This window comes from Cherax quadricarinatus, chromosome 10, assembly GCF_038502225.1.
Source record: "Cherax quadricarinatus isolate ZL_2023a chromosome 10, ASM3850222v1, whole genome shotgun sequence".
Lineage (NCBI taxonomy): Eukaryota > Metazoa > Arthropoda > Malacostraca > Decapoda > Parastacidae > Cherax > Cherax quadricarinatus.
This window is the reverse complement of record NC_091301.1, coordinates 41,394,351-41,421,323: the sequence shown is the minus strand read 5'-3', so window position 1 is coordinate 41,421,323 and position 26,973 is coordinate 41,394,351. Positions and strand designations below refer to the sequence as shown.

General features: G+C 43.3%; 1 protein-coding gene across 1 annotated transcript in view; it reads left to right on the top strand.

Moving 5' to 3' along the window:
* LOC128687811 (uncharacterized) overlaps nucleotides 1-26,973 on the top strand; it is an 834,709-nt gene that overhangs the window by 554,884 nt on the left and 252,852 nt on the right. Inside the window, exon 2 of the mRNA XM_070083794.1 lies at nucleotides 8,175-8,281. Within this exon, the coding sequence (XP_069939895.1) occupies nucleotides 8,175-8,281 (107 nt within the window). The remainder of the gene's footprint in view (nucleotides 1-8,174; nucleotides 8,282-26,973) is intronic.

Below are 26,973 nucleotides of genomic sequence, written 5' to 3'. Positions count from 1 at the left end.
TCCAGCAAATGGCTCCTGGAGTTCAACCCCATCAAGTGTAAAGTCATGAAGATCAGGGAAGGGCAAAGAAGACCTCAAACAGAATACAGTCTAGGGAGCCAAAGACTACAAACCTCACTCGAGGGAAAGGATCTTGGGGTGAGTATAACACCAAACACATCTCCCGAGTTGCATATCAACCAAATAACTGCTGCGTCATACGGCGACTAGCAAACCTAAGACCAGCATTCCGACATCTCATAAGAAGTCATTCAGGACTCTGTACACCGTGTACATCAGGCCCTTATTGGAGTATGTAGCACCAGTTTGGAACCCACACCTGGATAAGCAAATCAGGAAATTAGAGAAAGTGCAAAGGTTTGCAGCGAGATTAGTCCCGGAGTTAAGGGGCATGTCCTACAAGGAGAGGTTAAGGGAAATCGACCTGACAACACAGGAGGACAGGAGAGTCAGGTATAATCGTGTGGTTTTGGTGGGTGTGCAAGTGGGGTCAGTGATAAGGCTTCAGAGGCTGCGTTCCTTTATTTGGGTTTGTGGTACACAGGTAGTGTGTATAAGTGCCCTGGGGTGACCTAGAGGGCCATGCCTGCGAGGAAGAGAGGAGTGGAGCTGTTGACTCTTGGATGCCTGGTTGCCAAGTGAGTGATGCAGGTCTGGGTATGCCTACCTAGTGGAAACTTTGAAAACTAGCCATGTAGGCTTACTGTCTACATTTTGCTCCTCCACGTACCCATGGTCGTCCTCGACCATGCCTGACTGAAAAAAAAAAAATTCGGTCTCTCGCAGGAACAGGGCACAGAACACAAATTAAAAACATATATATACATGTGGACATGGACAAAAAAAAAAAAAAAACTTCCTACAGGAAGGGAAGAAAAAAAAAAGGTGGTGTGCTGAACATTGTGGTCCAAGGCAGTGACCCTCAGCGGACGTTACTGCACGCCTTCCTGCATCTGGACAGATATTGTAACGCAGGAGACATCACCTCGGCTGAGCTGTGACGTAAAGGGGTATGGTCTCTGGAACGGTGAAACAGTCATCATGGAATAGTCGCTGCAGGGTTCACTCAACCTGTGGCACAAGCTGTTGGTGCCGTTGAGTGAGGCATCGTCAGTGCTCGGCAACTGGGCAGGACTTCTGGCAAGTGACTCAGGAGGACATTTCTCGACTGGTACTGTCACTGGGGCTGTCACTGCTGGCGAGAGTGGAGCGAGTCGTCGAGGCGAAACATTTGGGAGTTGTAGCAGCATACCGTAACTGGAGTGAGCGGGCTAGCAGTCAAAGTGACAACATACTTTGTGCAGGCTGCTCATTGAAGCTGTGACGCGAGTCAGTCGCCTGCCGACAGGGCTACTGCGGCTTAACAATTCGTTCTCTCGACAGAGTTTGAGCTATAGCATAGGTTAGTCTAAACATTCTCAGACTGGTTTTCTACACATAACTGCACTCTGACGGTCAGGAGGTGGAGTGAAATGAGTCTCAACAGGGGGTCACAGTAGGTACGTCTCAGGCACGGCATCTACGAGCGGCGAACATAAGAGCTTTCTGTACATTGGGGCTCAGACGCTTGTAAACTGATGCATGAACTAACTATTGTTGGCTGTCAACGGGTGACTTGTAACACAAGGGTGTTACCAATGGTCTGGGCTTAAACCACATTGTGGTCTACACACATCTGGGCTCAGACCACACATCGGGACACACGGAAAACTGCACACACCTGCACTGCACATGCGTTTACAGCATGGCTTTCACTAGGAAAAGATGCAAAAATCGACACTAAGGGATTCACGAACATATGAGAACACTGGTAAGGAACTCTGAGAGAAATTAACACGTGATATATCTTCTCTCATTCGTTCTCGACAATACTAAATATAAATTGCTCACTGTGAAATTATAACACTCGGTGTGACATCATGTAGTGATGTCAGGCGTGACGTCATAAGGGATGTTGTGGGATGACATTGCGAGGTGACGTCGGGCAGTATCGTGGGTGACGTCGCAGTGTGACATCAGGCAGACGTCCCGGGTGATGTAGTGAGGTGACATCAGGCAGACGTCCTAGGGTAACGTCGCAAGGTGACGTCGGGCAACATCGTGATGTCAGAGGAATGATGCAGGCAACATGGTGACGTCATGGGTGATGCCAGGCAGCAGACAACATGTGGCTTTCGATATCTGGCTTGTTAACTCACGTGGCTTGCTCCACGTGGCCTTATCCACACATGCCTTCGTGATCCACATGGCTTCGAGTGGCCCCCGGGCACTCAGATACACAGCTCTAGCAAAGAGAAGGAGTGAGAATGTAGTGGTGTATGATGTGAGATGAGCATGGGTGGTGTGTAGTGAGGGAGGATCTGGCCACTTCCTCCACACCCCTCATACCCACTTGGAGAATCGGCCACACTCGCCTCTGACTTACTGAAATAGCCATGCTGAGCTGAACAACAACAGCCGAAACAAACAGGTGATGCTGGACACGTGACTGAAGAACAGCGTAGGCTGCTGTGAAGACCTAGGGTGACGCTACGAAGATTTCTCGAGGAAAATTCAGCAAATTTCGGCCTGGATCCTGCTGATTATGTGTCTGAATGATGAAATTTGCAGAAACGACTTCAGAATAATGCATAGAGAGATGGATGCTTCTTGTATGGGGCGATGAAGTGGAGACATCATCTTCATGCTGGTTCCCTCCTCTCTCCAGGCAAACACACTTGCTGCTACCACCTCTTCCACCATTTATTACATGATTTGGTGGGTGTGCAAGAGGGGATGAATGATAAGGCTTCGGAGGCAACCTGTAGGTTTTATTTGGGTTCGTGGTACATAGGCAGTGTGTTTAAGTGCTCTGGGCGACCCAGAGGGCCATACCCACGAGGGAGAGAGGAGTGGAGCTGTTGGCTCTAGGATGCCTGGTCGCCAAGTGAGAGCGAGGCAGGTCTGGGTATGCCTACCTAGAGGCCTGCCCTCTGATGGAACCTTTGGAAACTAGCCATGTGCGCTTACTGTCTACACAGGGAGGACATAATAATAACATGTAAAATACTGAGAGGAATATACAAGGTGGACAGGGACAGGATGTTTTAGAGATGGGACACAGCAACAAGGGTCACAGTTGGAAGTTGGACTCAGATGAATCACAGGGATGTTAGGAAGTGGAATAGTCTTTAAATGGAGGTAGAGGAGGCAGGATCCATACATAGCTTTATGAAGAGGTCTGATAAAGCTCACGGAGCAGGGAGGGAGTAGCCTAGTGACCAAAGAAGAGGCGAGGCCATGATCTGTGAATCGACCCCTGCAACCACAATTAGGTGAGTACACACACACACACACACACACACATACACACACACACACACACACACACACACACACACACACACACACACACACACACACACACACACACACACACACACACACGGGCAACATTAGTGATGCCCATGAGTCTTGCTCGTCCGTCTTCAACAGAACTATCGAAACAAAACAACTGACAGAGGTGTGGAAGACAGCAAATGTAGTCCAATTTTTAAGAAAGGAGGCAGACAGCTAGCATTAAACTACAGACTAGTACCACTGACATGCGTAGTGTGTAAATTTATGGAGATTTTCAGTAGAGTGGTGGAACACCTAGAAAGGACAAATAGCACGGCTTTAGAGAAGGTAGATCCTTTGTCACAAATCTACTAAAGTTCTACGATAAAGTAACAGAAGTAATACATGAAGAAGAGGGATGGGTAGATTGCATCTTCTTGTACCGGACAGGAGACTGGTACAAAAGCTAGATGAGCAAGCAGAGATAACAGTAAAAGCACTACAGTATATCAAGGCATACCTGACAGGAAGGAAATGAGTGATTTTTCGTGAAAAGGTGTCTGAATGGGCTCATGTGACGATCGGGGTTCCAAAAGAACCGGTGCTATTTCTTGTATACTTGAATGGCATGATGGAAGGGATGTCGGAGGTATCCCTGTTCGCAGATGTGAAGCTAATAAGGAGAATACAAACAGACGTGGACCAGGAAAGGCTACAAATAGATCTGGACAGGCTGCAGGCCTGGTCTGACAAGTGGATACTGGAGTTTAACCATAGCAAGTACCAAGTTATGAAGTTTGCGGAAGGGCAAAGAAGACCGCGGATGGGAGCGAAGGCTGTAAACCTCACTCAAGGAAGAATTTTGGGGAGAGAATTGTACCGATCATATCATCTGAGGCGCACGTCCACCAAATAACTGCTGCAGCAAATGCCCGTCTGGCAAATCTAAGGCTAGGTTTTAGACACATAAGTAAAGAGACATTCATGACACTGTATACAGTGTGCGTCAAGCCTATATTGGAGTATGAAAAACCAGTTTGGAGCCCACACCTGGCCAAGCATGCGAAGAACTCGGAGAGTACAGAGGTTTGCAGCAAGATTTTTCCCTGAGCTAAGGGGTATGTCCTGTGAGGAGAGGTTAAGGGAAATCAGAGTGATGACACCGGAGGACAATAAAAACTAGGGATGATATAATGACACCGTATAAAATACTGAGTGGAACTGATAATGTGAATAGGCACAAATTGTTTGAAATAAGAATTTAGGAACACGAGGGCACAGGGGCAAGTTGAAAGCTCAGGTGAGTCACAGGGACGTTAGGAAATATCTCTTCATTCATGGAGAATGAAATGATAGAGGCAGGATCCATACATAGCTTTATGTAAGAAGAGATACGATAAGGCTCTCGATGCCAGGAGAGAGTGAACCTAGTAGCGACCAGCGATGAGGAGAGACCGGAAGCTGCGACTCTACCCTTGCATCCTCTCAAAGGCGAATACATATAGATGACTGCATACGTACGCACTTACGCACCGCCCGCCCGCCCGAAGCCCGCCCGCCCGCCCACCCGCTCGAAGTCGCCTGCCTTCTTAAATTAACAGTAATACGGCTGCACATTGTGAACCCTACAGTGTATCTTTCAGACTCAGAATTAATGTTTTAAAATTCCTTCGGAGGAATTTTGCAGCTTAAGTTCTTATTATTTGCAGCTACTGAAATATTTTCTGTTTAATTTCTGGTTTATTCCACAATTTTGGTAAAACTAGATGTCAGTTTTATTTTATTTTTTACATTATTGATTATAATGACCACATGTTGTATCTGTCATGTCTGTACTTATGACTTTTAATTATCAGATTGGTATAATCAAGAATTACAAATGAGGATTGCATACAACAAATGTAATCACAGTTTTTGCTGAGCCCACTGGGATAAATCAATCCATCATTATTTCTCTGTAACGGAGTCTGACTGAAGATGAACGAGACAGTGCGTAACTGTAATGACTTACCATAGAACATGATTTTATTCCGACCCAGGAATGCCAAGCAGAGTTGCATATCTACGTTAGGAGTCCTCACGTCAGGGATTCTTATTTTTTTTTTTTTTTGCCACTTACCCCCTAGGCTTCATATCACCAGCCGTTTACTGTTGTAATAAGACGACACACTCTTGACACAGACGAACATAAAAAAAAGGAGAGAAACATATTGTTCATAATGCACTTTAAGAAAGAAAACATGGTGTACTCGTATCAATCACCATCATATAAAAATACTAAAAATAATATCAGCGAGATCATTATTGTTGTCTTGACTCATTTTATATATATTCATCGCTACTAAGATTGAGAACCTGGATTCACGTAGATACTGTATGCGGTGACAAAAGGAAAGAGCACTTAGAAATCATGCTGTGTCAGAAGCGAGAATGAATCTTTGAGCTTCGTCCTAATGTCTACACCAACTCTTACTATTTTTTTTCAGATTAGAAGTTGTAAATTGATCAACTTTCCTTTCGTTGGGTGGTCATCATTCATTCAGACAGATTAGTGGTGAAAGGTCTTAATATCCAGTCTTTCTGTGGGAATCATGTCTGTTGAAAAGTAGCCAGTGTTCAGATATGTTGACGTCTTCAATTATCTTTGGTAACAAGTTAGGTTCTTCAGTGATGACCTCATATAAGTTCAAAAAATCTGCAAAATTACTTTGATGATCTCGTGCCCTCACGTTCAGCTTAGCCTACAAATCCCTTTGCAGATTTGCAGCTAATGTATGTTTGTAAAAAAAAAAAAACAGTTTATATCCCACGGGATGCCCTTTGCTTTACAAGAGCAGTAAAGCCTGACTTGTCTCATATTATAGCTGGGACTCTATCAGTACAAATTGACCCGTAATGTCTGATGTGAGACTTTCTTTGAAAGAGGTTCTCTATTTTCTGCATTATGTCATCTTCCTTTGTAGTCTGAGAGAGTCGCAGAAGACATTTTTTCTTCTTTTTTTTCATGTATGTAGCGGACAAACACATAAGTTGTGCAAAATTAGCATCATACAATTCATCAAGCTGCTTGGAATTTTTTCCTGGGCTAGATTAAATCTGTTTAATAACACGAATATCTCTAGACGTGTCGCTAATACATCGATAAATTTTGTCAGTGGAAAGGAGAGAATGTCTTGTATCTTTGTTTCTTTCCCAAATTCCGAGATACATGAAAGGAAGCTTTCAGCATAAATTTTCCTTAGAAAAGAATGATTATTATTAAAATCACAATGAAGCGCTAAACCCCTAGGATTATACAGCGCATGGGGGGGGGGGGATGGAAGGTATTCAGGCTCAGTTCAGGGAACCTGAGCACAGATCCAATTCCCTATATCAAGAGCCCCTGAAAAGCGTCAAGGAACCTCCCTTGAGGGGTCCTTAGATAAGAAGCCAAGTCTTCCTGCAGCCTAAACCAAGCTCTCTTACCCTCAAATGAAACGCGGTTATCAGCTGCTGCATGGGCAGGATGAGTAGCTTGGTGTTGTTTTAGTTTTAAGGGTCTCAGTGAACGGTTTCCAAGAGCTTTTGTGCATATCAGACACCAAGGCTTCTCCACCCAGGTAAGACGTTTTTAACTACCAAATTCCGAAAAGAAACGAAAATTTATTAGAAATATTTCTTTCCTTGATGAAATTGTGTTTGGTTCCCAGATATGGAAATAATTAATGTACTGCATTATTCTAAATAAACGCACGGTTATTATATAAGGTTAAATATGATATATAACAATGGCGAAGAGTAATGAGAAAATGCTTGTGCAGTGGAGCATTAAGTTCATCCGACCAATGACAGAGATCAAATGACGGGGCAGCTGGGCTGCTCCTGGCGCCTCTGAAGGCGACGCAGACGACGTTTGAATTCCGATCCTAAATTGGAACATCGATGATCATGTTCCATTTTTCTCGCAGATCTTACGAAGTTTATGTTTGCTACAGTTATATAGAATTACGAAATTATATTGAATATTCCTGGTTGTGTTCCACAAATTTTTGTAAAATTCCAGTGATTAATTCGGAAGTATTGCTTAATTTTAAGATTGATATTTTTATCACAAGCCGTGGAATTTTTTATTTTCTGGGTTTAAATGGTTTAGCGCTTCCCATGATAATAATAATAATAATCTGGGTTTAAATTTACCCATGGTTGAGGCTCTCAGTCAATTAATTCCTAGCTACATTGTCTTTACATCTCTACTGCCTCTGTATTCAACTGAAGAAGCCTACTATGAAGGTGAAACATTTCGGAATAAAGATATCTAACTGTTGCATGTGTGTCTTACTAACACACTTGCATGTGTCTTACTAACACACTTGCATGTGTGTCTTACTAACACACTTGCATGTGTGTCTTACTAACACACTTGCATGTGTGTCTTACTAACTTTTTACTAGCTTACAGGTACAGCATCTGTTAGGAGACCTGCCCATCCGTGTTGCTTCTCCCGGTAGTGTACAAAAATAACATCATTTACAAGTGTGACATGTAAATGGTACAAATCGGACCGAAACGTCGTCATAAACTCCTCTCTCTCCCATGTGCGGGTTAACTGTGTATTCTTCCAGTCACAGCATCGTGCCTTTTTGTCCTTCGTTTTGGTTGTGAGCTGAATACTAAAGAATTTCATTCAGCTTTACGATGAGTTACGATGACATGATGGCCATAAGTTTATAATGAGTTAGATTTACATGTTTCCTACTCGCCTCCCTTTGGAAATAATAAATCAGTTTCGAATTACAGATGAACGATGAATTATACATACGTGATGAGTTACTTCTGCATGACTTAGTGATAATAATTGTCATCATGTGTTGTTCCAGACGTGAGTGGAGAGGAGGTAGTGATCGACCAGCTTGAGGATTACCTACGAGGACACCACAACCAGAGGGGCCAAGACCACGCCCCTCACTCTTACCGGCCAACACAGGTGAGAAACACTGCCTACCATACCTGCCTGCCTACCATACAGTTGAGGTATTCTACCTACCTACTACATGGGTAAAAGGTCTAATTTCCTACTTACAACACATGTAGGTAGGTACCTACATGTGTGGTATCTATCACACAGGTACGCAGGTGAAAACCACCATTCTGCTTACCTACCATACACGTAAAAATCTTCCCTGTCTTCCACACAGGTAAAAAAAAAACATACTTAAATACCCACTACACAGATGGAAAAACTTATCTGACTGCCTACCACCTAGGACCTAGGTGAAAAGCCTACCCACGTATATACCTACTAAATACATGAAAGACCCTACCTCTCTACATTCCTATTACACAGGTAGAAAATCGTATCTGTCTACCTAGCACAAGAGTGAAACACCCTACCTGCCACACAAATGAAAGCCCTGCCTGCCTACCTGCCTACAACATAAATAAAAACCATGCCTACGTACCTACCACACGTTTGAAACCTTCAGCTACTTCGCCACACAGGTGATAAGACTTCCCACTACTTCCCCCTTCGTCCCTGTTGGAAGGTCACCTGTTAGTGTCACTCTAGCTAGCCCCACAGGGTGCTAGGAATGCAGCAACTCTCTCGGCATAAATGTTAAAGATATTTTCCCTTTAATATAAATTTACTAACATTGCCAATGATGCGGAAAGAATTTTTGATAATGGTTGTGGAATGTGTGAAATACTTTGAATAGTTTTACTTTCTTTATGATTATGATTCATATGATAGAATGAAGTGGCCAGGATGGTAGCAAATTGATAATGATAGTGAAAGTTTGGAAGCAAAACTAAAATATATTTAATGCGCTGAAAAACAAAATGGTTCTAGTGCTTTGTAAATATAATAAAATTAACCAAACTTATCACACCACACTGATACAAAACCTTACCTACCTACTTGCCTAACTACCTGCGTGCCTGCTTACCTGCCTACCTACCCACCCTGACTAACAACCTAGCTCCCCTTCCCTTCTTTCCTTGGCTTACGCGGAGGGAAATATTTTATTTATTCGTTATTTTTTTCAGTGGGGTTATTGAAGGAGTCATTGATTCTCTCTGTGTTCCCACCACTTGCAGTGTTAAGATGATGCGCAACACCCAAATGGATTGGATCGTCATCTGGACCTGATGAAGAACCAAGTGGTGTAATGGGTTGTATATCCAGTGACTTTGTGGTGAAGGTATTACTGTAGGTCCTCCGATCATTCTGGAGTACTGACTAAAGGCCTTCATCTCTTGGTGTTCTTGTCAGTTTGCTCACGCTTAGCTGAATGCTACTAGTGCTTCTGGTACTTCCAGTCTAAATGGACAGTTTTTGCTGCACGTTGCTCCTTCACTTGTGGACAAGGTCTCCGTGGCTGTGCCCCTTGTTGGGTAATGGGAACCACACCCTTACCCTGGTACAGTAATTTACAGTTGCTCCTCCTGCACTGCTCTCTTCCTTCTATATCACTTAACATTTGTCTGTTGAGGCACCAACATCCTTTCCCAATTTCTCTGTGAAAGCAACTGCCTATAACTCTTGCTCGGACATAGTTCATGACAACGATTCAGAGTTAGACTTGGCTGGTCAGCCGGTTGTTGTCGCTGAGGGCGGCTCTGAAGACATCATAGTGCCGGGGGCTCTGTATTTCAGTAATACTGATAAGAATGGTGATGTTATTTCTATCCTGAGGAGTGTTAGGTTGCTTCCTTTCTGCAAGACGAGGCAGTGGGTTGTGGATTTATTATCTTTGTTGATAAAACGATTGCTGATGTGTGTGTATCGATTCAATGGCTTGGTGGAGGATGGTCGGCGCCTATATGTCGGTGCTTCGGTTCTTTGGAAAACACTTCAACCTATTGTCTACTCGCCGTCAAACATTTAATAAAGAAGGGCAACAGCCCACATATGTGGTCATCCAGCTGAGGCGGTAGTCAAGACGCGCAATGAGAGACCATGTGACGCAACATTTACAAGATCTCAAAGGACAATCTGTGATCAAACTTAATGGACCTAGACAGGCCAGTGTCCTTTTTTGTATAGTGGTGACCTAGTGAAGAATGTGCTTGCCACCAGGTATTTGAATCAGTTTCGTGGCATCGTTTCCCATTGGTTGTTTCAGCAAGGGAGTGATGACATTCGACTTCGGAATCATGGAATAGTTTCATTTCGGAGGATTAGAAGATAGGTTAGTGGTATCCTGGTGAGCAGTAATTACCTTTCTCTTTACAGTGGAACCTCTGGTCACGGACGCTTCCGAACACGAACAAATCGGTTCACGACCAAAAAATTTGCCAGATTTCTGCATCTGGTCACGAACACATAATTGGGTGTGAACAAAAACAGCCGCGCCAGCGCCAATTTTCACATTCCACGCCATTTTTTTTTTTTTTTTGCACGCGCCAATTTTCCCCACTTCCTGTTGCTTTGTACACCTAACTCTGTTAGTTATTTTTTTTCCTCTATTAAGCTGTGTATTATTTTGTATAATTGAGGATTTTTCAAACTTTGAAAGAAAAGATATCAGGAACGAAATTTCTGAAACACTTGGCATGTTCACGTGCCATATGCCCGAAGTTATTGAACTCATTCCCAGCATTCTGGAATGGCTCAGATAATTTTTGGAAACCCTCAGTGGCGTGGCTACAAATGTTTAAAAGAGGTGCTAAAAATTCAACTACGGCGGAGATTAAAATTCAAATGGGTAGCTGCAAATTTTACGATTTTGTCTGTGAAATAGTGCGAAATTTTTATTTCAGTTAAATCTTGTTAAGTGATTTGAGTTTACCGCTTCTGAACACCTTCAGTATTTAACAACTGATGCATCTCAGAGCCATGGTAGTTCCTACTGAGTCTGGTTTGCGTGCAGGCAAATTTGTTGATGTTGTTAAATAGTATGACTCCCCCTAGGTATGACTTTTCCCTGGTATGACTCCCCCCAAGTATGACTGCCCCAGGTACGACTCCCCCCAGGTAAGACTCCTCCCAAGTATGACTCCCAGGTATGATTTCTCCCAGATATGACTTCTCTGAAGTATGAATGACTCCCCATATGTGTATTAATTGTCCAAATGAATGATTGTTCAGCATATCTCGTGTCTTCATTTACCTGCCTGGTCGTTGACCGGGCCGCGGGGGGCCGTTGACCTCTCGGAAAACCCTCTAGGTATATTCTCACCTTGTCTTTCAACATATCAAGCTTCGTTGTTCTTCCGTCTCCTCGTATGGTCGGTGTCTGTCTACATCCTTCTCACCCGTCGTCCACTGCCGTCAAGATCTATGTATCTACAATTCTCTCTCTACCCAATCCTGATTCTCCTCATTACTGGAAATAAGGAGTCAACTCAACTCTTCAGTAACCGCTATCAACTAGCTGTTCCCTTTTTTAGGACTAAATCGCACCTCGCCTCTTCATAATGGTTGAGGATGGATGGAAAATCCGTCTGAAGATTCGTAACAAAATTGTAGGTAACTTTCGAATTTTCCGGCCACGATGTCGTGACTTTCATGCTCCACTTACTGCCAGATAAACAGGGGCACCAAGTGTTCGGCGACACCAGTTCGTTGCACTCCGACACGGAATCGAATTGACGCTCTGTTGTGAGCGAACGTTTTTACCAGTGGACTGTTAGTCACCTGTGATGACGGTAATAAAAATCTGAATGTCGGGGAGTAGCGTCTGAGGTACGACTGTAAAAACAAATTTTATTTAATCATTACAAAGTTTAATTAATCGTCGTGGTCGCCCAGATTAGTTTGTATCGTAATAAATAATCTTATGCACACAAATGAACTGCAGTGATTTCATTATAGAAAAGTTAAATATTTATTCATTAATTATACATTTTTAATTGGGTTTTGTTTTTTAATATATTTCGTTAGACTCCAGTTCCGACTAATATTTTTTACACTAACTGTAGAACATCCAGAGGAAGAAATGAATATGTTCATTGTATCCGGAGCTGATGTATATTTTCCATGTGTCTTCACTATTTTTAATATCCATTTTTATCTTCTTAGTGCGACAGCATATATATATATATATATATAAGTTGTTTATTTCGGTGTACACACACACACACACACACACACACACACACACGTCAAGAAACTAGAGAAAGTACAAAGGTTTGCGACAAGGTTAGTTCCAGAGCTAAGGGGAATGTCCTATGAAGAAAGATTAAGGGAAATCGGCCTGACGACACTGGAGGACAGGAGGGTCCGGGGAGACATGATAACGACATATAAAATACTGCGTGGAATAGACAAGGTGGACAAAGACAGGATGTTCCAGGGAGGGGACACAGAAACAAGAGGCCACAATTGGAAGTTGAAGACACAAATGAGTCAGAGAGATAGTAGGAAGTATTTCTTCAGTCATAGAGTTGTAAGGCAGTGGAATAGCCTAGAAAATGACGTAGTGGAGGCAGGAACCATACACAGTTTTAAGACGAGGTTTGATAAAGCTCATGGAGCTGGGAGAGAGAGGGCCTAGTAACAACCGGTGAAGAGGCGGGGCCAGGAGCTAGGACTCGACCCCTGCAACCATAAATAGGTGAGTACAAATAGGTGAGTACACAGGAGCTGTGGCTCTACCCATGCAATCACAACTAAGTGAGTACACGTACACGCACGTACGTACTTACGTGAGTGACCAGTGTTACTAACGTATAGTATCCAAAGTCGCGGAGAAGATTATCAGAAGAGTGGTGGAGCAACACGGATTCAGGGATGGGAAATCATGTGTCGCAAACCTACTGGAGTTCTAAGACAAGGGGATAGCAGTAAGACAAGAGAGAGAGAGAGAGAGGGGGGTGGGTAGATTGCATTTCTTGAAATGTAAGAAGTTTTTTGACATAGCTCCACGCAAGAGATTAGTGCAAAAGGTGGAGGACCTGGCAGGTATAACAGGGAAGGCATTACAATGGATCAGAAAATACCTGATGGGAAGGTATCAGCGAGTCCTGGTATGTGACGAGGTGTCAGAGTAGGCGCCTGTGACGAGCAGGGTTCCACAGGAGTCAGTCCTAGGACCAGTGCTCTTTTTGGTATATGTGAATGACATGACGGAAGGAACAGACTCAGCAATATTCCTGTTTGCAGACGATGTGAAGTTAATGAGGAGAATTCAATCGGAGTAGGACCAAGTAGAACTACAAAGGGATCTGGATAGGCTGAAGGCCTGGTCCAGCAACTGGCTCCTGGAGTTCAGGTCCACCAAGTGCAAAGTCATGAAGATTGGGGAAAGGCAAACAAGACCGCCAAAGACTGCAAGCCTCACTCAAGGAAAAGGATCTTGGGGTGAGTATAATACCGAGCACATCTGAAGCGCACATCAACCAAATGACTGTTGCAGCATATGGGCGCCTAGCAAACCTAAGAACAGCATTCCGTCATCTCAGTAAAGAATCGTTCAGGACTTTGTACACTGTGTATGTAAGGCCCATATTGGAGTATGCAGCACCAGTTTGGAACCCACACCTAGCCAAGCACATAAGGAAATTAGAGAAAGTGCAAAGGTTTGTAGCGAGACTAATCCTGGAGCTAAGGGGCATGTCCTATGAGGAGAGGTTAAGGGAAATCGACCTAACAGCACTGGAGGACAGGAGGTATGGGCAAGACATGATAACGACATGCAAAATACTGAAAGGAATCGACAAGGTGGGTAGAGACAGGATGTTCCAGAGATGGAACACAGCAACAAGAGGTCACAATTGGAAGATGAAGACTCAGATGAGTCACACTGATAGTTTTAAGAAGAGATATGATAAAGCTCATGGAGTATTGCACCCCCTGAATGGGGCCCAATGTTTATAGTGTGTATATTTAACTTTTCATATAATTTTATATTGCTGTGTTGTCATTAATAGCTAAAATTAAATTATCTTGCTTTATATTATTATTAAACTACTATATTAGCTATGTACGTAGGTAAGGCTACCACTCGCTTGCTGGTGTCAGGCTGTGTCTTACACCGTTGCTGAGTACCGCAGGCGAGTCACGTGATCGCACCTGAGTTTGGAGACTGTCTTCCCTTAATTGCTCTCTCTCCATAGCTGGTCATAGCTCGACCAGCACCTCTCTCCATCACTCTAGAGATCTCTCTTGTCTCTTGTGGTTTGTTCGTTATTTAGACTCTGTTTTGGTAGAGTATGGTTTCGCTGGTGAGTCGAAGCAGTTAGGCCCGGTGACCTCTGCAAGTAGCCTGCGAGGTTACCAGACCTAACTTGTAGTGACTTCTTTCTTTCGGGGTACGTGAAGAGCACAGTTTACGTACCACCACTAACTGCAGCCCTGGAGGAGCTGAAAATTTCGATTACTGAAGCAGTTCGCTTGATAACTCCAGATATGCTGCCGAGCGTCTGGACCGAACTGGAATATAGCATCGATGTTTACCGAGCTACCAGAGGGGCGCACATGTGAGTGCATTTAAAACTGAATGAAATTCTGCATCTGAAGCTGCTAACTCTTAAAGACTATTACAATAAAGTTACATGTTATACCTGTTTGAAATCGAGAAGTGTTTTTGTGGCCATCTTGTGTATATATATATATATATATATATATATATATATATATATATATATATATATATATATATATATATATATATATATATATGATGTAAACAGAGTAGTAAGAGAGAAAAAGTTAGCATATGAGAGGTTTTTACAAAGTAGAAGTGATGCAATGAGGGAGGAGTATATAGAGAGAAAAAGAGACGTTAAAGAGAGTGGTGAAGCAATGTAATAAGAGAGCAAATTAGAGAGTGGGTGAGATGTTATCAACAAATTTTGTTGAAAATAAAGAAAGGTATGGAGTGAGATTAATAAGTTGAGAAAGCCTAAGGAACGAATGGACTTGAGTGTTAAAAATACGAGAGGAGAGTTATTAAATGGAGAGTTAGAGGTATCAGGAAGATGGAAGGAATATTTTGAGCAATTGTTAAATGTTGATGAAGGTGGGGAAACAGTGATTTCGTGTATAAGGCAAGGAGTGAGGAGGAGCGAGTTGTGAGTGTGAAGGAAGTTCGTGACGCAGTGGGTAGAATGAAAGGGGGTAAGGCAACTGTGATTGATGGGACAAAGATAGAAATGTTAAGCAGATGGGGATATAGTTTTGGGGTGGTTGGTGTTTTTATTTAATAAATGTATGGAAGAGGGTAAGGTACCTAGCGATTGGCAGAGAGCATGCATAGTTCCTTTGTATAAAGGTAAAGGGTACAAAAGAGAGTGCAAAAATTGTAGGGGAATAAGTCTGTTGAGTACAGTGTATGGTAGAGTTATTATTGAAAGAATTAAGAGTTAGACGGAGAATAGGATAGCAGATGAACAAGGAGGCTTTAGGAAAGGTAGGGGGTGCGTAGACCGAAACATATAGGTGAACAGTGTTTAGATAAGGGTAAAGAGGCTTTTATGGCATTTATGATTTGGAAAAGGTGTATGACAGGGTGAATAGGGGGGCAATGTGGCAGATGTTGCAAATGTATGGAATAGAAGGTAGGTTATTGAAAGGAGTGAAAAGCTTTTACGAGGATAGTGAGGCTCAGGTTAGAGTATGTAGGAGAGAGGGAGATTATTTCCAGTAAAAGTAGGCCTTGGACAAGGATGTGTGATGTCACCATGGTTGTTTAATATATTTATAGATGAAGTAGTAAGAGAAGTGAATGCTCGGGTGTTGGCAAAGGTTTTGGGTTAAAAGATAAAGAATATAACACGAAGTGGGAGTTGTCACAGTTGCTCTTTGCTGATGACACTGTGCTTTTGAGAAATTCTGAAGAGAAGTTGCAGAGGTTGGTGGATGAGTTTGGTAGGGAATGTAAAAGAAGAAAATTGAAAGTGAATATACGAAAGAGTAAAGTGATAAGGATAAAAAAAATAGGTAATGAAAGATTGGATATCAAGTTGGAGGAAGAGAGTATGGAGGAGGTGAATATATTTAGATATCTAGGAGTGGATGTGTCAGCGGATGGTCTATGAAGGATGAGGTGAATCGTAGAATTCACAAGGGGAAAAAGGTGAGTAGTGCACTGTAGAGTCTATGGAGATAAAAGACTTCGTCCGTGTAAGCAAAGAGGGGAATGTATGAGAGTATAGTTATACCAATGCTCTTATATGGGTGTGAAACATGGGTGATGAATGTTGCAGCGAGGAGAAGGCTGGAGGCAGTGGAGGTGTCATGTCTGAGGGCAATGTGTGGTGTGAATATAATGCTGAGAATTCGTAGTTTGGAAATTAGGAGGAGGTGCGGGATTACCAAAGGAGGGGTTGTTGAGGAGGTTCAAACATGTAGAGAGGATGGAACAAAATAGAATGAATTCGAGAGTGTATAAATCTGTAGTGGAGGGAAGGCGGGGTAGAGGTCGGCCTAGGGAAGGTTGGAGGGAGGGAGTAAAGGAGGTTTTGTGTGCAAGGGGCTTGGACTTCAAGGAAGCATGCGTTAGCGTGTTAGATAGAGAATGGAGACAAATGGTTTTTAGGTCTTGACGTGCTGTTGGAGTGTGAACAAGGTATCATTTATGAGGGGATTCAAGGAAACCGGCAGGCCTGACTTGAGTCCTGGAGATGGGTGTAAGCACAGAACTACTGAACACCTCAAATGATGTAGTTGAAGTTTTGGCAGTAAAGAGTGAAAACCAAAACATTGTCATTGTGGTAGTATACAAGCCTCCAGATGCAACTTCCCAGCAATTCCAGGAGCAGCTTGTGAAAACTGACCACTGTCTGGAAAATCTCCCAACTCCTGCCCCAAACATCTTACTACTGGGAGATTTCAACCTGAGACACCTAAAATGGAAGAGTATAGCAAACAATGTTTTAGCAGAGATCACCCCGGGAGGCAGCTCAGATGAAAATTCACACACACACACACACACACACACACACACACACACACACACACACACACACACACACACACACACACACACACCCACACACCCACCCACACACCCCCACACACACACCCACACACACCCACACACACACACAAACACACACCCACACACCCACACACCCACACACCCACCCACACACCCACCCACACACCCACCCACACACCCACCCACACACCCACCCACACACCCACCCACACCCACCCACACCCCCCCCACCCCTCCCCACACACACACGCAACACACACACAACACACACAACACACACACACACATATTGCCAGACTCACACATACACTCCCCCCCCCTCCCCCACCGACATCTCACTCCTTCACCTGATCCCTCCCCTCCCTCTTTCACCCTCCCCCTCCCCACCTCTCCCTCACCCACTTACCCACTTGCTTCACTCTCCTTCCCACTCCCCCTCCCCACTACTCTCCCATATAGCCACAGTTCCTCCTCTACCTCCCCCCCCCACACTCTGACATATACAATACTAACCTAACATACAGAATTACATAGGTTTCCCACTCTGAGGCAATCAGGATAAAACAAAAATGGGTTGCCAGAGAGCAACAAGAAAACCCAAGGGACAGGAGGAGGAAACTGCAAAGGAAGATTGGGCAGCAGAGCTCACAAAAAGGGAACAAGAATGGGAAAAGAAACTAGAAGAACTTAGCATGAGAATGGAAGAGAGGATAGACATGGAAAGCAGGAAGTGGGAGGTGAAAGTCAAAGCAGCAGAGGCCAGGATACAGAGTTTAGAAGAGGAACTGGAAAATCTGAAACAGCCTAAAGAACTAAAGAACATTATGGGATTGACAACAGAGACCGCTACCTCAGCCACAAATAAGGGGACTGTAGGGAAAGGAGGAGCAAAACTGCATGTAGAAGCTCTATCAGTGGAGACTGTAGTAAATGAAAGAGCTAAGCTATATGTGGAGGCCCTAAAAGACCACAACAGAGCCCAGGGAAAGCCGAGATGGGAAAATGACAGGCCACTGAGCCCATGTACAGTAGCTAGTGAAACTGAAGAAAGGAAAGCTGCAATGGAGGAAATCAAATTGAATGAGGGGATACACAGGGATATGCAGTGGGAGAATGAAAGGGTGAGGTCAGTCTTTGTGTATGGGCTACAGGAAGTTGAAGGGGAAACATATGAAGCAAGAAAACAAAGGGAAAAAAAAGAAATTGAAAGCATCATGAAAGTAATCGGAGAAGACGACATGACCCAGCTGGAAAATTTTCGGAGAATAGGGGGGTTTGTAAAAAAAAGAAACCGGCCAGTGAAAGTGACCTTCAAGGCAGAATCGACTCGGAACAGGATACTGCAGGAAAAAGCACGATTAAGGGACATGCCAGGATACAGGAAGGTGTATCTCGACCGCGACAGAACACAAGACGAAAGGCGGAAACTGAGAGAGATGGTACAAAGGCGAAAGGAGGAAAGAGAGGGGATGGAGAAGACAGACAGGAGATCCCAGACACAGGAAGAAGATCAAATACAACCTCCCTCACAGCTTCCTATAGAAGCCTCCCAACCAGGTCAACCCCAGTGCAGCCAAACACTCTAAACCACAACACCCATGCCATATCCAATGCCCCCACCCACTACATTACAAACTCCACCCCCACAGCAACCACCCATAGTTCCTTATCAGGTCTCCCACTTCCCCAACCCCAATACACCTCCCAGACCACAGTCTTAGAAAAGAAGTTGAAGGTATGGTATAAAAATGCAGATGGAATAACAAATAAGTATGAGGAGTGGCACGAAAGAATCAAGGAGACATCCCCAGACATAATAGCACTCACAGAAACAAAACTCACCAGAATAATAACAGATTCAATCTTTCCACCCGGATATCAAATCTTCAGGAAAGACAGAGGGAGGAGAGGGGGAGGAGGAGTTGCACTGCTCATTAAAAGCCAGTGGGGTTTTGAGAAAATGGAAGGAATGGATGGCACGGGTGAAAGGGACTACTTAGTAGGAACAATCCAGTCTGAGGGACATAAGGTGATAATTGCAGTAATGTACAACCCACCACAGAACTGCAGGAGACCAAGAGAAGAATACGATGAGAGCAATAGAGCCATGGTCGACACACTAGCCGAGGTGGCCAGGAGAGCACACGTGGGGGGAGCAAAGTTACTAGTTATGGGTGATTTCAATCACAAGGAGATTGACTGGGAAAACCTGGAGCCCCATGGGGGTTCCGAAACATGGAGAGCCAAGATGATGGATGTAGTACTGGAAAACCTCATGCATCAACATGTTAGAGACACTACCAGAGAGAGAGGAGAAGATGAACCAGCAAGACTGGACCTTGTATTCACCTTGAGTAGTTCAGACATTGAGGATATCTTGTATGAAAGGCCCCTGGGAGCTAGTGATCATGTGGTTCTGTGCTTCGACTACATAGTTGAGCTCCAAGTGGAGAGAGTAGCAGGAATAGGATGGGAAAAACCAAACTACAAAAGGGGGAACTACTCAGGCATGAGGAACTTCCTTCAAAACATTCAGTGGGAGAGGGAACTGACAGGAAAACCAGTACAAGAAATGATGGACTATGTGGCAACAAAATGCGAGGAGGCAGAGGAGAGGTTTGTTCCCAAGGGAAACAGAAATAATGGGAAGAACAGAACGAGTCCTTGGTTCACCCAAAGGTGTAGGGAGGCAAAAACTAGGTGTACTAGAGAATGGAAAAGGTACAGAAGACAGAGAACTCAGGAAAATAAAGAGATTAGCCGAAGAGCCAGAAATGAATATGCACAGATAAGAAGGGAGGCTCAGCGACAATATGAAAATGACATAGCATCGAAAGTCAAGACTGACCCGAAGCTGTTGTACAGCCACATCAGGAGGAAAACAACAGTCAAGGACCAGGTAATCAGACTGAGGAAGGGTGATGGGGAATTCACAAGCAACGACCGAGAGGTATGTCAGGAGCTCAACACGAGATTTAAAGAAGTATTTACAGTGGAAACCAGTAGGACTCCAGGAAATCAGAACAGGGGGGTACACCAGCAAGTGGTGGATGAGGTACATATAACCAAGGAGGAAGAAGCTGCTATGCGAACTTGACACCTCAAAGGCGGTGGGACCAGACAACATCTCTCCGTGGGTCCTTAAAGAGGGAGCAGAGATATTGTGTGTGCCATTAACAAAGATCTTCAACACATCATTTGAAACTGGGCAACTCCCTGAGGTATGGAAGATGGCAAATGTAGTCCCAATTTTTAAAAAGGGAGACAGACATGAGGCACTAAACTACAGACCTGTATCACTAACGTGTATAGTATGCAAGGTCATGGAGAAGATCATCAGGAGGAGAGTGGTGGAGCACCTGGAAAGAAACAAGTGTATAATTGACAACCAGCATGGTTTCAGGGAAGGAAAATCCTGTGTCACAAACCTACTAGAGTTTTATGACAAGGTGACAGAAGTAAGACAAGAGAGAGAGGGGTGGATCGACTGCATTTTTTTGGACTGCAAAAAGGCCTTCGACACAGTTCCTCACAAGAGGTTACTGAAAAAGCTAGAAGATCAGGCACACATAACAGGAAAGGCACTGCAATGGATCAGAGAATACCTGACAGGGAGGCAACAACGAGTCATGGTACGTGACGAGGTGTCAGAGTGGGCGCTTGTGACAAGCGGGGTTCCACAGGGGTCAGTCCTAGGACCTGTGCTGTTCTTGGTATATGTGAACGACATAACGGAAGGGATAGACTCAGAAGTGTCCTTGTTTGCAGATGATGTGAAGTTAATGAGAAGAATCAAATCGGATGAGGATCAGGCAGGACTACAAAGAGACCTGGACAGGCTGCAAGCCTGGTCCAGCAACTGGCTCCTTGAGTTTAACCCTGCCAAATGCAAAGTCATGAAGATTGGGGAAGGGCAAAGAAGACCGCAGACACAATATAGTTTAGATGGCCAAAGACTGCAAACATCACTCAAGGAAAAAGATCTGGGGGTGAGTATAACACCGAGCATATCTCCTGAGGCGCACATAAATCAGATAACTGCTGCAGCATACGGGCGCCTGGCAAACCTACGGATAGCGTTCCGATACCTCAGTAAGGAGTCGTTCAAGACCCTGTATACCATTTACATCAGGCCCATACTGGAGTATGCAGCACCAGTTTGGAATCCACACCTAGTCAAGCACGTCAAGAAATTAGAGAAAGTGCAAAGGTTTGCAACAAGACTAGTCCCAGAGCTACGGGGATTGTCCTACGAAGAAAGGTTGAGGGAAATCGGCCTGACGACACTGGAGGCCAGGAGGGTCAGGGGAGACATGATAACGACATATAAAATACTGCGCGGAATAGACAAGGTGGACAAAGACAGGATGTTCCAGAGATGGGACACAGACACAAGAGGTCACAATTGGAAGTTGAAGACTCGGATGAATCGAAGGGATGTTAGGAAGTATTTCTTCAGTCATAGAGTAGTCAAGTCATGGAATAGTCTAGAAAGTGAAGTAGTGGAGGCGGGAACCATACATAGTTTTAAGGCGAGGTATGATAAAGCTCATGTAGCAGGGAGAGAGAGGACCTAGTAGCAATCAGTGAAGAGGCGGGGCCAGGAGCTATGACTCGACCCCTGCAACCACAAATAGGTGAGTACAAATAGGTGAGTACACACACACACGAACTATTAAATCTCTGCACCGAATTCACCTTAAACCAGGAAATAGTAGAGCCTACAAGACTAGAAAATACGCTGGACCTCATCTTCACTAACAACGACGATCTTATACGTAATATAACTGCATCAAAAATAATACACTCAGATTACAACATAATAGATGTACAGACATATATGCACAGGGCTTCTGACCAGCAAAATGTCATGAAGGTCTCTTCACGAAATTCAATTTCATTAACAAAAACATACAATGGGATCAAGTAGACCATGTCCTAAATGAAACAAGCTGGGAAGATATCCTAAACAACACGGATCCGAATATTTGCCTTGAAAAAGTGAATTCTGTGGTTCTTGAGATCTGCTCAAGACACATTCCATTAAGAAAAAGAAAGAGAAGATGTAAACTAGAGAGAGCTGCTCCCTACACAGACGAAGGGAAGAGTCACAGAGCTGCTGAGTGGGACAAATATATTGGAAATGGAAAGGGAGGCATTAGTCAATGAAATTGCAAATATCGAACTTAAGCTGAAGGAATCTTACAGGAGACAAGAATCACAGGAAGAACTATAAACCATAAAGGAAATTGAAAAAACCCAAAATACTTCTTCTCTTATGCGAAATCTAAGGGACAAACAACACTCAGTATTGGGTCCCTGCTTAGGCAGGATGGGACATACACAGATGACAGCCAAGAAATGAGTGAGATATTAGTCCCAATATGACTCAGTGTTCACCGAGCCGCTGCCCAGACTAAGGGTCGACAACCCAAATGAATTCTTTATGAACGAAGCTCAGAATTTGATCATCCGAAAAATCTCGGATATTATCCTAACTCCACAAGACTTTAAAGAGGCAACAAACGACATGCCCATGCACTCTGCCCAAGGTTCAGACTCATGGAACTCCGTGTTCATTAAGAATTGTAATCGCGTGCCTTCAGTATTTTATGGAGAGGGAGCATGGACACAGGGGTCATCCCACACACACTAAAAACAACAGACATAGCCCCACTCCACAAAGGATGCAGTAAAGCAATTGCAAAGAACTACAGACCGATAGCACTAACATCCCATATCATAAAAATCTTTGAGAGGGTTCTAAGAAGCAAGATCGCCAACCACCTAGATACCCATCAATTACACAACCCAGGGTAAAATGGGTTTAGAGCAGGTCGCTCCTGCCTGTCACAGCTACTGGACCACTATGACAAGGTCCTGGATGCTGTAGAAAATCAACATAGTACAGATGTAGTATACACAGACTTTGGAAAAGCTTTCGACAAGTGTGACCATGGTATAATAGCACACAAAATGCGTGATAAAGGAATAACAGAAAAAGTTGGTAGATAGATCTATAACTTCCTAACAAATAGAACACAAAGAGTAATAGTAAACAGAGTAAAGTCCCAGGCAGCCACGGTAAAAGCTCTGTTCAACAAGGCACAGTACTCGCTCCCATTCTATTCCTCATCCTCATTTCTGACATAGAGAAATAAGTCATAGCTCCGTGTCTTCCTTTGCTGATGACACCCGGATTACCATGGCAGTGACCTCCATCGAAGACACTGCGAAACTCCAAGTGGACATCAACCAAATATTCGAATGGGCCACTCAAAACAATATGAAGTTCAACGAGGAGAAATTTCATCTGAGATATGGGAAACTTGAAGAAATTAAAAATGTATCAGGGTATACCACAAATTCTAACCATACAATAGAGCGGAAAAGAAATGTGAAGGACCTGGGAGTGATAATGTCAGAGGACCTCGCCTTCAAAGACTACAACAATGTATCTACCTCATCTGCTAGGAAAATGGTAGTAAGGATAATGAGAACCTTCAAAACTAGGGACGCCAAGACCGCGATGATTCTTTTCAAATCGCTTGTGCTCTCTAGGCCGGAATACTGCTGTACACTAACGGCCCCCTTCAAGGCTGGCGACATTGCAGACCTTATCATAAGCACGATAAGGCACCTAAATTACTGGGAGCAGTTGAAGGTCCTTGATCTGTATTCCCTGGAAGGCAAGCGAGAGAGAGATATAATAATAAACACTTGGAAGATCCTGGAGGGACTGGTATCAAACTTGCACACGAAAATCACTCCCTATGAAAGCAAAAGACGCGGCAGTAGATGCAACATTCCCCCAATGAAAAGCAGGGGCGCCACGAGTACATTGAGAGACAGCACAATAAGTGTCCGGGGTCCAAGATTATTCAATTTCCTCCCAGCATACATAAGGGGGATTACCAATAGACCCCTGGCTGTCTTCCAGAAGGCACTGGACAGGCACCCAAAGTCAGTACCTGACCAACCGGGCTGTGGTTCGTACGTCAGCTTGTGTGCGGCCAGTAGTAACAGCCTGGTTGATCAGACCCTGATCCACCGTGAGGCCTGGTCTCAGACCGAGCCGCAGGGGCGTTGACCCCCGAAACCTTCTCCAGGTAAACTCCAGGTAAGCGCATCTCTGGCAAGACAGTGATGGAGTGAATGATGAAAGTTTTCTTTTTCGTGCCACCCTGCCTTGGTGGGAGACGGCTGATGTGTTAATAAAATATATATATATATATATATATATATATATATATATATATATATATATATATATATATATATATATATATATATCCTAGGTAGTAGGTTGGTAGACAGCAACCACCCAGGGAGGTACTACCGTCCTGCCAAGTGAGTGTAAAACTGAAGCCTGTAATTATTTTACACGATGGTAGGATTGCTGGTGTCTTTTTTTTTTCTGTCTCATACACATGCAAGATTTCAGGTACGTCTTGCTACTTCTACTTACACTTAGGTCACACTACACATACATGTACAAGCATATATATACACACCCCTTTGGGTTTTCTTCTATTTTCTTTCTAGTTTTTGTTCTTGTTTATTTCCTCTTATCTCCATGGGAAAGTGGAACAGAATTCTTCCTCCGTAAGCCATGAGTGTTGTAAGAGGCGACTAAAATGCCGGGAGCAAGGGGCTAGTAACTCCTTCTCCTGTATATATTACTAAATGTAAAAGGAGAAACTTTCGTTTTTCTTTTTGGGCCACCCCGCCTCGGTGGGATACAGCCGGTGTGTTGAAAGAAAGAATATATATATATATATATATATATATATATATATATATATATATATATATATACATATATATATATATATATATATATATATATATATATATATATATATATATATATATATATATATATATACACACACACACACACACATACATATATATATATATATATATATATATATATATATACACACATATATATATATATATACACACATATATAGATATATATATATATATGTATATATGTGTGTGTGTGTATATATATATATATATATATATATATATATATGTATATGTGTGTGTGTATATATATATATATATATATATATATATATATATATATATACGTATGTATATATATATATATTTTTTTTTAAATATATATAGGGAAGTACTACCTTTATGGCTGGAATAGGGACCCTCATCCTCAGAGAAGACAATAAACGTACCTCAGGGAAAACTCAAGGTTCTTCCCGGAGCTGTTTCAATATTTTCTTCTCCTACCACCCCCTATATTTCATATTCTATGTGATCATTTATTAATAAACAGAATACATTTATAGAAAAACATAAACATGAATACAGTGACACAATGTATCAAAGATCATGAATTTCCTCGAGCTCCTCCGAGGCTGGACGCGAGCCAAGTATGCAGCAAGCATTTCCCCTCTGGATGGCTATGCTGAGGCGCTGGAACATGAAAGTGTCTGCCCTTGGGTCCCTGGTGGTGTCGATGAGTCTGGAACCCAATTCTTTAAGGAAAGGTGTAGCTTTTTTTTCCCCATGATCCCAAGGTCTCTGATCCCACTGGGACAAATTGATACTGTTGGCTTATATCCCTGTACTTGCTGATCTTGTACTCCTCCTTGTGGTCAGCAGCTCCTCCATGTCGTCCCACACTGTGATGGATATAGGTGTCAGCCAGTGTGGACACACAGATATAGTCCCATGCTAAGAGCTTGCCATTCTTCCAAGGATAGATGGTGGTCTCGTCGGGGCGGTTTGCTGGGTTGTGGGTATTGTTGGCTGCTAGTGATCGGGACTCCCTCTCGGCTGGACGCATTTATATATATATATATATATATATATATATATATATATATATATATATATATATATATATTTCTTTTTCAACAAGTCGGCCGTCACCCACCGAGGCAGGGTGACCGAAAAAGAAAGAAAATCCCCGAAAAGAAAATACTTTCATCATTCAACACTTTCACCTAACTCATACATAATCACTGTTTTAGCACAGGTGCTCAGAACACAACAGTTTAGAAGTATATACGTATCAAAAATACAATATATCCCTCCAAACTGCCAATATCCCAAACCCCTCCTTTGGAGTGTTGGCATTGTACTTCCCATTTCCAGGACTCAAGTCCGGTTATATAAAATAACCGGTTTCCCTGAATTCCTTCACTAAATATTACCCTGATCACACTCCAACAGCTCGTTAGGTCCCAAATACCATTTGTCTCCATTCACTCCTATCTAATACGCTCACGCACGCCTGCTAGAAGTCAAAAACCCCTCACCCACAACACCACCTTTACCACCTCCCTCCAACCTTTTAGAGGACGACCCCTACCCCGCCTTCCTTTCCCTACAGATTTATACGCTCTCCATGTCATTCTACTTTGATCCATTCTCTCTAAATGACCAAACCACCTCAACAAACCCTCTTCAGCCCTCTGCCTATACTTTTATTAATTCCACACCTCCTAATTTCCACACTCCGAATTTTCTGCATAATATTTACACCACACATTGCCCTTAGACAGGACATCTCCACTGCCTCCAACCGCCTCCTCGCTGCAGCATTTACAACCCAAGCTTCACACTCCAACCGCCTCCTCGCTGCAGCATTTACAACCCAAGCTTCACACTCCAACCGCCTCCTCGCTGCAGCATTTACAACCCAAGCTTCACACCCATATAAGAGTGCTGGTACTACTATACTTTCATACATTCCCTTCTTTGCCTCCATAGATAACATTTTTTGCCTCCACATATACCTCAATGCACCACTCAC